The sequence below is a fragment of the Sprattus sprattus genome (genome assembly GCF_963457725.1).
Source record: "Sprattus sprattus genome assembly, chromosome: 6".
NCBI lineage: Eukaryota > Metazoa > Chordata > Actinopteri > Clupeiformes > Clupeidae > Sprattus > Sprattus sprattus.
Window position 1 is genome coordinate 18,038,559 of NC_137925.1, and position 12,394 is coordinate 18,050,952.

Here is a 12,394-nt window from a genome sequence, read left to right on the forward strand (position 1 = left end):
GATTCTCTCAGGGTACTTTTTCCAGCTCTGTTTTTAAAAGTGATCAGTGAAAATAACATGCACTTCAGCAAAGCTGTACGAAGGAAGATAAGCTAGAGACTAGATGCAGCTTCCAAGTCTTGAATTGGCACTGAGCGTGAGGATCCACAATGGTAGCAATAACAAAACAGACACTCGTCCAATGCAGGAGAGATAGAAAGTCTCAGTGTTTGAATCATTTAGATTAATCCCAAGCCTGAATACTTAAACAAAGCATATGGAATTTGGAATTTTAACTTGGCATCTTGACCTTCGCTTTGTCTTGTGCTGGGCTAACCTGACATCTAGTGGACATGTGCGTGCACTGCACGAGAGTACTACTGAGTAGAACAAAGTTCAGCAAAATTTGCAGACAACAATAACAACACAAGTTGAAAACCATCCTGCTTCCTCTTTTCAAACTGGCATACAAACAATCATAACAGACATGTCAGATCAGAATAGTATTTCAATGCATTTAGAAAGCATGAGAGATAGGTAGGCCTACAGATTGAGTCTTCCATGGAAATAGTCAGCGTAGAGATACAATCTTAAACATACCGGACATGTCAGCATACAACATTGATGTAGAAAATTCTTTATTCTAAAGTGCTGTTTACAGGGTTAATTTTATAATAGCGAATGTTATCAGCTACCTGTGAAGGATGATTTATTTTTTCCCATTCCAGGTGTGTAACAGAACTGAGCTCTTCCACTGTGTGTTCCATACCTGCTGCGACATGGACCCTTCAGATTCAACAAAAGTCCTGAATGATGGTAGGAGAGCCCTTTTCCTGGTGCTCAGCACATCTGTGAGCCTCTGGGCTGACAGTACAGCTGCATACACCCCTTAAAAGAGACTGGGCTGAAAGTAGAGCTGCATACACCCCTTAGAAGAGCCTGGGCTGTCAGGTCAGCACCACTGAGGTATATAGCTGCATACACCTTTTAGAACAGTGGTTCTCAAACTGGGGTCTGCAGAAAAAGTCTGGCTTCCAAAGGTTTATTTTTATTACTTCATTTTATTATTATTATTATTATTTATTGCAATACAGTATACAAAACAAACAGGCTAATGTTTTGCACGGCATACCGGAACTAGAAAGGTACCACGGAAACCTTACGTAAAAAAAACGATACGATTTTGCATATTTTTAGTATAGGTAATTCATTAAAATAGCACGCAATCAGAGCGCACTCACTGTTCCGCTCCCTGTCAGGCTGCCTGCACGCATTGACTGCAAGGGCGGGGCTGCCCAGCTCTCACACATGCAACAGGCAGCCCTCACTCACAGCGAGGGGGGACATGGCCTCATGTGCAGGAGCTCTTGCTGAAAAAAAGATGCCAGAAGTGAGATTTGGAAGTACTCTTCGTATACGAAGCAGACTGTGAAGGAAAGCCCATCGACACACCGAGACCCGTCTGTAAAACATGCTTCATTGCCACTCAGGCAAATGGAGGTAACACGTCAAATATGGCTAAGCACCTCTCAGACAGACACCCAGAACTTTTCAGAGAGTTCAAAGAACGACAGGTTAGCAAATGTGATTATAAACATGAACACCCCCAAGGTCACCCATAAGTACCCGTAAGTAACCGTATTCAAACCGTATTCAAACCATATTTCAATGAAACACATTTTATGTCCGCTGTCTCCAGGGGCTCGAACGGAGGCCCTGTCAGAGAACGTAACACAATCAGTAAATCCCACCAGGTGCCTATCCGGCACTCTGAGACGTCTCACACCTTAATACCTGCGTGGCAGGCGGAGATGGCTGCCAGGTTAACCTTGAGAGTGGAAGCAGCTTTCCCCTTATCAAATAACTGCTGGAGAAATTCCAGAATGACGCCCAGCGCGCTGTTGATAGGATCATGTTGACGAGCAACACACCACCTCTCGAAACCCACTTTAGCGTATATAGAGACCGGGTCGAAGTCGCCCGTGCGCTCTGTATCGTTGCCACGACTAAAAGTCAGACAAACCTGAGGCTAGGAGCCTATGCCTTTCAGGTGCCAAACTCTGAGCCACCACAGCTCTGGCTGGGGATGCCAGATTGATCTGTGCGCCTGCAATAGGAGATCCCTCCTCAGAGGGAGTTCTCATGATGGCTGCACAGACATTCTAATTAGATCTGCCAACCAGGGGTGACTGGGCCAGTGGGGGGGCACCAACAGTAATTCCCTTCCCTCGACCGCTATCCTGCCTTACAGCAGTTGGAGATGCGGGATCGGGGGAACGCATATAGACGCATGTTCGGCCACTGGTGGCTCAGCGCGTCCACGCCCAATGGGAACCACAGTGGGCAACAGGTGTTCTCCCTGTTGGCAAAGCGTTGCCATATCTGTTCTACCACCTGAGGGTGCAGGCCCCAGTCTGCCGCCCGGGGGTTGCCCCTCGATAACAGGTCTGCTCCATAGTTGAGCTGGCCTGGTATGTGTACTGCTCTGATTGAGGGGAAATGCGCCGCTGCCCACAGGATCAGGCGATTCACCCATTGATACAGTAACTGAGAACGAACTCCTCCTTGGCGGTTTATATACGCCATAGCGGAAGTGTTGACTGTTCTTACCAGCACATGATTACCATCTAATCTGGGCAGAAAATGCCGCAGGGCTAGATAACACTATTTGTAGCTCTAACACATTGATATGTGACACGGCATGCTCTGCGGACCAGCGGCCGTTCACTGACCTTCCCTCGCAGACCCCCCCCCAACCCTGTCGTGGAGGCGTCTGTGGTCACTACGTGTGGAAACATACATACACACACACACACACACACACACACACACACACACACACACTCACACACACACACACACATTTTTCATGTTTGTTAATGTCTTTGTTAAAAATATCTTCAGAGTCATCTCTGTTGAAAAACCCTACAATCTGAATTTTATTGGGAAATCCATCAATCTGCTTTGATAAAAAATATTATTCCATAAATATGTTTTTATGTAAGGTTAACATTATTTAGCTTCTCAGCACATTTTACAAAAAGATAATTTAAAAATCTATCCTAAATACTGTCAAGTAAAACCAAATGTAATAAAATGACTATCTAAAACTGTTGTGATATTAGTACTATAGGATTTTAGAGTAAAAGAGTCCTATAACATTACAAATAGCTATAAGCCTATATGGTTTAATTTGGGATGCGATTATGAGGGGGTCCTCGGAAAATGTTCTGCCCTTTGAGGGGTACCTGGCCCCATAAAGTTTGAGAACCCCTGCTTTAGAAGACTAACAAGATTCCTGAAGCATTTAGCTGATGAGAACACAAAGCACTCTGTGCAGTCTAATTGGGAAATAGGACCTTATAAGGAAATGTCCTTGTAGGGTAGGTCTGTTGTAGCCTGGCCATTACCAGCCTGTGACTCCATTTCATTCCGTCTTTCAGTCTGGGCCAACCCAATGCATTTTGGTTTCCGAGATGGGCGGGTGCTTATCTTGAGGTTTAAAATCATGGGAGTTCCCTTAACCAATCAGAAACAAAACAAAAAAATTCACAAAATAGCTCTCTTTAATGTCAAAGTGAAAATATATTTCTACACAGTTATGTAAATTAAATACAAATATGTAATGAAAATAAGTGCTTGCATAAGTATTCACCCCCTTTATCACCCCCTTTGTATAGACTGACCTAATTCAACAGAGGTCCAGCCAATTGGTGCTAGAAGTCTCACAATTTGTGTAATGGGGGTCAGTGTGCAGTGAATGTGTCTCAAGTGATTGTAGTATAACGACACCTGTGTCTGGAAGGTCCATTCACTGGTCAGTATTCAGTAATCAGTATTACTGGCTATTGTTAAACCATTAAGACCCAAGATCACTCTAAGCAACTCAGAGAAAAGGTTGTTGAAAAGTATAAGTCAGGGGAAGGATACAAAAAAATGTCCAAGGCACTAAACATCCCCTGGAATTCTGTTAAATCCATCATCAAGAAATGGATGGATTGTGGCACATGTGTAAATCTGCCTAGATCAGGCCGTCCTCACAAACTGAGGGGCCGTTCAAGAAGGAGACTAGTAAGATAGGCCACCAATAGACCTATGACTACTCTGAAGAAGTTTCAAGCTTCAGCAGTTGAGATTGGAGAAACTCTGCATACCACCACTGTTGCCTTGGTTCTTCACCAATCTAAGCTTTATGGAAGAGAGCCACTGTTGAAAAAAAGGATCGACTACAGTTCGCCAAAAGGCATGTGGAAGTCTCCATGGTCAAGTGGAAGAAGGTTCTGTGGTTTGATGAGACCAAAGTGGAGCATTTTTTCAACAGTGGCTCTCTTCAATGAAGCTTTGATTGGTGAAGAACCAAGGCAACAATGGTGGTATGCAGAGTCTCTCCCATACCAGCTGCTGAAGCTTGAAACTTCTTCAGAGTAGTCATAGGTGTCTTGGTGGCCTCTCTTACTAGTTTCCTTCTTGCATGGTCACTCAGTTTGTAAGGACGGCCTGATCTAGGCAGATTTACACATGTGCCATATTCCTTCCATTTCTTGATGATGGATTGAACAGAATTTCAGGGGATGTTAAGTGCCTTGGACATTTTTTTGTATCCTTCCCCTGACCTGTACTTTTCAATAACCTTTTCTCTGAGTTTCTTAGGGTGATCTGTGGTCTTCATGTTGTAACAGTAGCCAGGAATACTGATTACTGAATACTGACCAGTGAATAGACCTTCCAGACACAGGTGTCGTTATACTACAATCACTTGAGACACATTTACTGCACACTGATCCCCATATCACTAATTGTGAGACTTCTAGCACCAATTGGCTGGACCTCTGTTGAATTAGGTCAGTCTATATAAAGGGGGTGATAAAGGGGGTGAATACTTATGCAATCACTTATTTTCATTACATATTTGTATTTAATTTACATAACTGTGTAGAAATATATTTTCACTTTGACATTAAAGAGAGCTATTTTGTGAATTTTTTTGTCCAAAAAGCCAACTTATATTGACCATGACTGATTTATAAAAGCCATAAAAGGGTAAAACATCCAAGGGGGTGAATACTTACGCAAGGTACTGTACGTAGGCTGGTGTCACCAGGCTAGGTCTGTTGTGTCCCTTATTGAATTATTTGATCTGTTTACTTAAGTGATGGGAAAACTCCTTCTGGGGTACACTCATATGGAATTCACACGGTCCCAATAGATGTTCCAGTATTCATAATTTGCATGTGTTTTTGCAAATATTCCCTCCATCCACAGACTTTCCTACTGTGGTAGTGGTCAGTAGTATCATTACTCTGCTGGCTCTGGTAACCACAACCCTTTGGTTGGGCAGGCAGCTGGTGAGGGCCTACGGAAGAGCCCGGCAAACTGAGAAGACAGAAAACGAAACTATCGAGCCTCTGTCAGAAACGTCTTCTAAAAGCATGGTAAAACACACTAGTATCACATACTTATGTATTACAGGGATGCAAATATTAATGCCTTGCTCATACACAAACTCACACACAAACACACACACACACGCATACGCACACATACGCACACATACACACACACACGCATAGGCACACATACACACACACACACACACACACACACACACACACATACTGGTTTCAGGCAAAATATCTTGTCCTAACATGTCCAAGTGGCAGTACATGTGCTGTGGAAGAAACGAGCAAACCATGGTAAGAAACAAACAGAGCCTCCAACACACTGGCCCGCCCATAAATAGGTGGTTCCTCAGGTCCTCTCCTCTGAGCCGCTCCACTAAGATGACATGGATGGTCTCCTTGACAACGCTTTCAAACAACCTGTCTTCCCTGCCTGAGATATGAACACAACTGATTACGTCATCATTTCTTTTGTTGTGGGTGTGTGTAACCTGACCCCAGACCAGTCCCGAGACGTACTGTATAGCTCATGTGTTGGGACATGCAGCGACTGAGCGGCTGTTTGTTTTCCCTTAAAGAGGTCTCTGCACTTGTCACTGCACTTAAGCGCATATGCAAGCTTGCTTGTGAGATGTCTGGGAATCTGAACCTCTGGGTGGACCAAATGCTATTATACTTTATACCATTAACTTACAATGTGTTCATAGGTTTCAGATACACAGGGATGTTGTCTTAATGGGTTTAAAGGTTTCAGATACACAGGGATGTTGTCTTAATGTGTTCATAGGTTTCAGATACACAGGGATGTTGTCCTAATGTGTTCATAGGTTTCAGATACACAGGGATGTTGTCCTAATGTGTTCATAGGTTTCAGATACACAGGGATGTTGCCTTAATGTTTTCATAGGTTTCAAATACACAGGGTTGTTGTCTCATAGGTTTCAGATACACAGGGATGTGTTGCGCTTGGAGAGAACCCTTTGGAACTTCTCGGAACTTCTGGGTTTATAGGCTTGTGTGTGTTTGTCACACCTTTACAACTGATGGTGTTTGGATGAACACCGACATGTCTTGTTCATTTCCCTTTAATTGTCCAGTGGTAACATTTTAATAAATGTTTTTAAAACAAGGCATAGACATAGAAAGGTGAGAAAGGCCCTGAAGCAAGGTAAAAGCAACATGCAACACAATAGTGTAAAAATGGAATGGAACATTTACTCATGCGAACACACACACACACACACACACACACACACACACACACACGCATACACACATTCACACACACACACACACACACACAACTATTGTAATAGTATTCAACTGTTACATGACATCTGAAACTACAATGTGCGTATGTTTGTCTCACAGCCAGTAAAAGAGGAAGAAACCAACCCTGAGGAAGATGTGGCAGAGAATGAAGCTGATGGGGAAACTGACAGTTGAGAAGGTTGCATTGTTCTCAATGCAGAACTTCCACTGTTCCCCTTTCAGTGATTTATAGACATTTAGCTACACAGGCCCGCAGGCCTGAAGAATTTGCTGTTTTACATCTGTGTTCAAGATGCCAATGCCTGGTTGTGTTTTTAGAGTTTTCACTCAAATGTTTTGTTATAATACTGCTGTAAAAAATAAATAAAGATATTGATTTTACACTATGCACATTTCTGTTCATGTCACTGAATTTAGTTGCTGTAAAGCTGTCTCAGAATACGGTATTCATCAATAAGGAAACAATATGCGTTATATCTAATGTTGACAGGACACTCACAATATTTAACTTCACAATAATTTTCACTCTCAAAACTCTACATACAGTTGGCTTTACAGACACACACCGGACCACATCAATTAACCTTTCATGCAAAATGCATTTCAACCACCCGAACACTTCGCCCTTCATAGCCACCCAAAAGTGACTGAAACTTCTCAATGTACAATGAACTAAAAAATACAAACAACTTGAAGCATTGCAAAATGCATATATAATGCATATATATATTGCATTGTACTCAAACAAATACAGTAAATATGAAATTCAGCTATATGCCTTAAAACAGATCAATGCCTCATTTTCTGTGGTACACTATCGACACTACATTCTCTGTATAGTAAGTAAAACAACAATAAATTAGACTACCACCAGATGTGTAATACATTAGACTAGATCACTAGAGGTGTCCTGCAGCCCTGTTTGTTGATGCCTGGTGAAATGTTAAGGAAATTCACATGTACACTATAACATAAAAAATATAAAATATAACATTCTCCCTTGCTTTGAATCAATACAAAAAAATCTTTAGCACATCTTATCCACCCCTAAAAATCCCCATGTTACACAAACATCTGTTAGTTTGCCTGTCACAATACTGTAGATTCCAGTTTTGAGTGTGGTTAACTTACATTACGTGATCTGTGTTGTTGACTGCCAAGTATTTGACCTGGGTTCAGTTCCTGGGCAATGCAATATGCTGTTGTAAGTCACTTTGGATACAGTATTTCACAATCATTTTCAAACCATTAACCATATCAATAGACTATGTGAACTAAACTGTGGATACTTTTCCATTTTTTTGATGCAAAATGCATTTTATGACCACTTCTTCCGAAATTCATGGATACCGGTCTCAGTCAATGTTCACCTCTAATAATTATTTAGCTTGTTTATATCCCATTTACAGTTTTTTACGATCGGATACACACTAAAATCAAAAGTATTACACAATTATCAAAACCTTCACTCAAGGAGCAAAACAACGGCTCAGATTTACACAACTATAAGCACATTTAAACATCACATTTTTTGCGAAACCAGACACAAGTGATTTGCAAAGCACTAAACACACTTTTATGCTTTAGACACAGACGTATATCAAGAGGTCACTACCTTGCAATTCCAAAACACTCTGTCAAGTTACCACACCTATGAGCCAGTCAAATAAACACAGCCATCAAGTGCCCAAACACATGATTCCTTAATTGTAGACAAAAAACAGGTTTAAGCACTATAGAAATGCAGCAGATGGGTAACTGTAATCTGTCTTCAACCAAAATGGAAGGAGTCAGAAGTAGAAGAGTGAGGGTGAGAGGGGGAATCCACAGAGGAGGAGAAGGAGGAAGAGAAAGAGGAAGAGGTCGAGGCCATGCCATGAGGCTGAAGTCAAGGTGGAAGTAGAGGAAGAGGAAAACCTGAAGCAGGAGGAATGTGCCCAAAGAAGAAGAAGAGCAAATTTATCAAATAAACTTGAAAGGAGGACAGGCCCATATTCACGCAAGAACGAGATAGAGAGATCATAAGCATGTTTTTTGCAAATAAGTAATGCTGTCAGGCTCAGAGAAATTCAAGCGAACATTATCGGTGACCATGCCATTTTCAATACAGTAATGTCCATCAGGTCTCTCAGTCAACACTGGCAACACTGACATCCTAAAAAGACATCAGGGTAAAATGCAACTTTATTTATACTGTATTTTCATTTTTTTTCTGATCTTTTATTACTGTAAATGGAATTGTAACCTGTACTGGAAACCTCTTTTCACGTTTGTCTGATATTTGCTGAGCTTACAGTGTTATGCACATTACTGAAGCAGCATGAAAACTGGGACATGTTTTGTTGTGATTCTCAATGTTGACATGTTGACTGATATGGGTATATGGAGAGAATTACGTAAATAATATTTTCATCAGCATTGGTCTTGTGTAGTGTTTTTACTGTATTGTGTATTTTCACTTTCTCTGTGTACTTCACTTACACTACTCTAATCACTGAGAAGTAGAATTGCTAAAAGTGTTTTATAACAGCAGTTTGTAAGTGGTACAAATAGAATTCAGTCATATGCAATGTGTGTGTTTCATATGGTTACAAAATATGGTTTTGTTAAATTAGTGTTTAGATTTTACAAGAGTGTTTAATTTTTCAATGGATCTCAGGTGTTTTGCTCATTGGGTGTGTGGTTGTGCTTATTGTGTGAGGCGATTGAAAAACAAAATCAAGCAGTCAAAATTGTGTGTATCCGATAGTAAAAAAAAAACCTGTAACTTCCCTACCTTCAGTAGCCCCTCTTTTTCTGCTTGCCCTTTGTACTATGTGTGTGTGTGTGTGTGTGTGTGTGTGTGTGTGTGTGTGTGTGTGTGTGTGTGTGTGTGTGTGTGTGTGTGTGTGTGTGTGTGTGTGTGTGTGTGTGTGTGTGTGAACATAAGGGCAGTACATTTCGTCAGAGCCCTCTTGCTGTCTGCGTGTTATAAAAACCCTCAGATGCGTAGATCAAAAGACAAATAATAGTCACAGCTACATTTTGGCAGATCACTGGGAACACTGCAAGTAGAAAGAAGGATGAAGGTGACCATCTTGCTGGCAATGCTGGTGTCTGCTGGTAAGTCCCTCACTCTCCGTAGATACCGGTGTGCTTTCAATTCCTTCCAAAATACTGCTTCTTTTAAAAATGCATATTAGTCTTATAGAGGGGAGACGCATACAAGTCTTAAGGAGGGGTGATATTAGTCTTAATTACTGCTGGCTGCATCTTATTGTGCTGGAGGCTGTTTTATAATTAGGTAACCAGTGTAAGGAATTACAATATATTCTGCCTGAGAATATGAGAAACATGACAAAGCATATGAGAGACATGACAAAGTAGCCATTGTGACCACCAAACATGTGGTGACTGTTATCTTCCAAATGGTGGTTATGGTAACAAAGGAAAGGTCCCCACCCGGGCATCGCTCAGACACTTGGGATCAGGAGGCAAACTGCAAAAGGATCAGAGAAACTTAATTGTCATACAGACCAACAAAAGGTAGCCAGACCTATTTGCAGTAGAAGTTCAACTTTTTTACATTAAGAGCTTAGGAGGGGTCTTAAACTGTTTTTATGGCTGGAGTTTGAGATGTTTGTGGTTTCGAACTACACGGCTGAATCTGGAGTATGTTCCCTGGCTTCATTGCTGCTCTGTACTGGAATAAAGACTGATTGCTTCAACCATTGCATCAACCACGAGAGACTCTAATTTCATCAAAGATGTTTTTTATTGGGCATGAATTCTAATCTACGTCATGCCATTTCCTGTCTCTTCAGTGCTCAGCAGTGACTCTGGACATCACGAGGAACCCAGTCATGGTACAGCACGCACATACACACAGAAAACCTACACAGATTCACAGTGCTGAGTGAATGGGACAGCACGCACATACACACACACACACAGAAAACGTACACAGATACACAGTGCTGAGTGAATGGGACAGCACACACATACACACACAGAGAAAACCCTGCTTTGATACATAATGCTTAGTGAATGTTTAGGAGTTGTTTTGTTTGACCAACAGAGCTCTCGCTGGTGAAGTTTGGTGCCCTCTGCAGTGGGAACCCTACCAACAGGAAGAGAGGCTGTGATGCTAAGGGCTGTGGAGCCTATGGAGCGAAACGGTAAAAGAAGAGATAGAGAAAGACATACAGAGAGAAAGAGAGAGAGAGAAAGACATACAGAGAGAGAGAAAGAGAGAGAGAGAGAGAGATAGAGAAAGACATACAGATAGAGAGAGAGAGTAAAAGACATACAGAGAGAGAGAGAGAGAGAGAGAGAGAGAAAGACATACCGAAAGTGAGAGAGAGAGAAAAAGACATACAGAGAGACAGAGAGAGAGAGAGAGAGAAAGTTGTCTGCTTCCTTTTGCCTATGGGCATCTTTACTATTGAATATGTATTGTCCTCATTAATGCAACAGCCATTATAAAGCATTGGATCAGTTTTAGTGCAGGCAAAGTTATCTGAATATACATCGTTAACCAAAAATATGTATTATGTATTTATATTCTTTTGTATAGAACACATGGGACACACAAGGGCCTTGATATTGTGTGTAATGACGGGGCTACTGTGTACGCACCATTTGATGTAAAGTTGAATGGCAAAGCTATGCCGTATGGCAACCCTTCCGCTCTCCAGAAGCTCATCAATGATGGCGTTAATCTCAGCGGTGGAGGTTTGTGAAGAAGGATAAATATTAAATAGCATAACATAAATAAATAACAGCAGCAATATAAGTAGCAATGAAAATGGAAAACAATTAGTTTATATATTCTATCATTTAATACATTGGAATATACACAGTTTGTCTTCATCTAAATCCCTTGCTGCTTAAGACATGAACTAAATACATCAACCTAAAAAAGCCAGTATTACTAAATTGTTGTGCACATATTTGCAGACTGTCTATTTGATTTTTAACCTGTTCACCTTCAACTGATCTGAGTTCAGTAGTCTTGTTTCATAGTTGGATGACCTTGTGTTCCTCCAAGGTCTGTGCTTCAAGCTGTTCTACGTGAAGCCTGACAGTTACAGAGGCTCCTTGAAGAAGGGCCAGAGGATCGGCACACTGCACCCCATGCAGAAGGTCTACCGGGGTATAACATCGCACACCCACGTCCAGATGTGTGACCGCTCCGACCCCACCAAATTTTTCTGAATGCTGGGGAATGACTTCTGAAACATCGCCTCTGCTTCCCTTTTTCTCCTTTTATGGTGGTCTTGCATACACTCACAATGATCAGCACACATGCAGCATCAGGCAAGACCATATTAATAGATATCTATAAACTGCATTACTAAAGATTGACAAATTGATATTGTAAAAGTACATTAATACCCACTGCTCTTCATGTACTTCTGCCACAACATTATTTTCGTTCATATCAGATCCTGCAGGTTTGACTTGACAATCATTTGCTTTATGTTCATTACTAAATGCTAATAAAAATATACACTTCCTTTTCACTCATACTGGTTTTTCTTTTATTCCAAGCTCAAAGGTTTGCTGTTGATAGACAGGCATAAACCATGCCTGAACATACAGTAGGTTTGCATTTTGTGTGCTGTGAGATGATATTATAGTACACAATACCCTAAACAAAGCAGGTTTTCCAAAATATAGTGCCTGCTTTAGCCAAGGACAAACTAATAATGCAGATTGGCAATGTAGCTAATTCCGACAGTATGTACTGCCAAGACCGAGAT

At 41.3% G+C, this 12,394-nt stretch overlaps 1 protein-coding gene and 1 long non-coding RNA gene across 2 annotated transcripts; both read left to right on the top strand.

Moving 5' to 3' along the window:
• Nucleotides 1-761: 761 nt before the first annotated feature.
• On the top strand, nt 762-6,900 carry LOC308366483. Its single transcript, XR_013968686.1, has 3 exons — nt 762-795; nt 5,242-5,411; nt 6,750-6,900. It is a non-coding gene; the product is annotated as an uncharacterized lncRNA (long non-coding RNA).
• A 2,812-nt stretch (nt 6,901-9,712) lies between these two features.
• LOC308366479 (leukocyte cell-derived chemotaxin-2-like) lies at nt 9,713-11,846 on the top strand (the record flags this gene model as incomplete). The annotated part of the gene is made up of 5 exons (XM_080840193.1): nt 9,713-9,752; nt 10,454-10,495; nt 10,708-10,807; nt 11,206-11,363; nt 11,680-11,846. The coding sequence occupies 5 exons, from the start codon at nt 9,713-9,715 to the stop codon at nt 11,844-11,846; spliced, it is 507 nt and encodes a 168-aa protein (XP_080696319.1).
• Between the last annotated feature and the right edge of the window lie 548 nt (nt 11,847-12,394).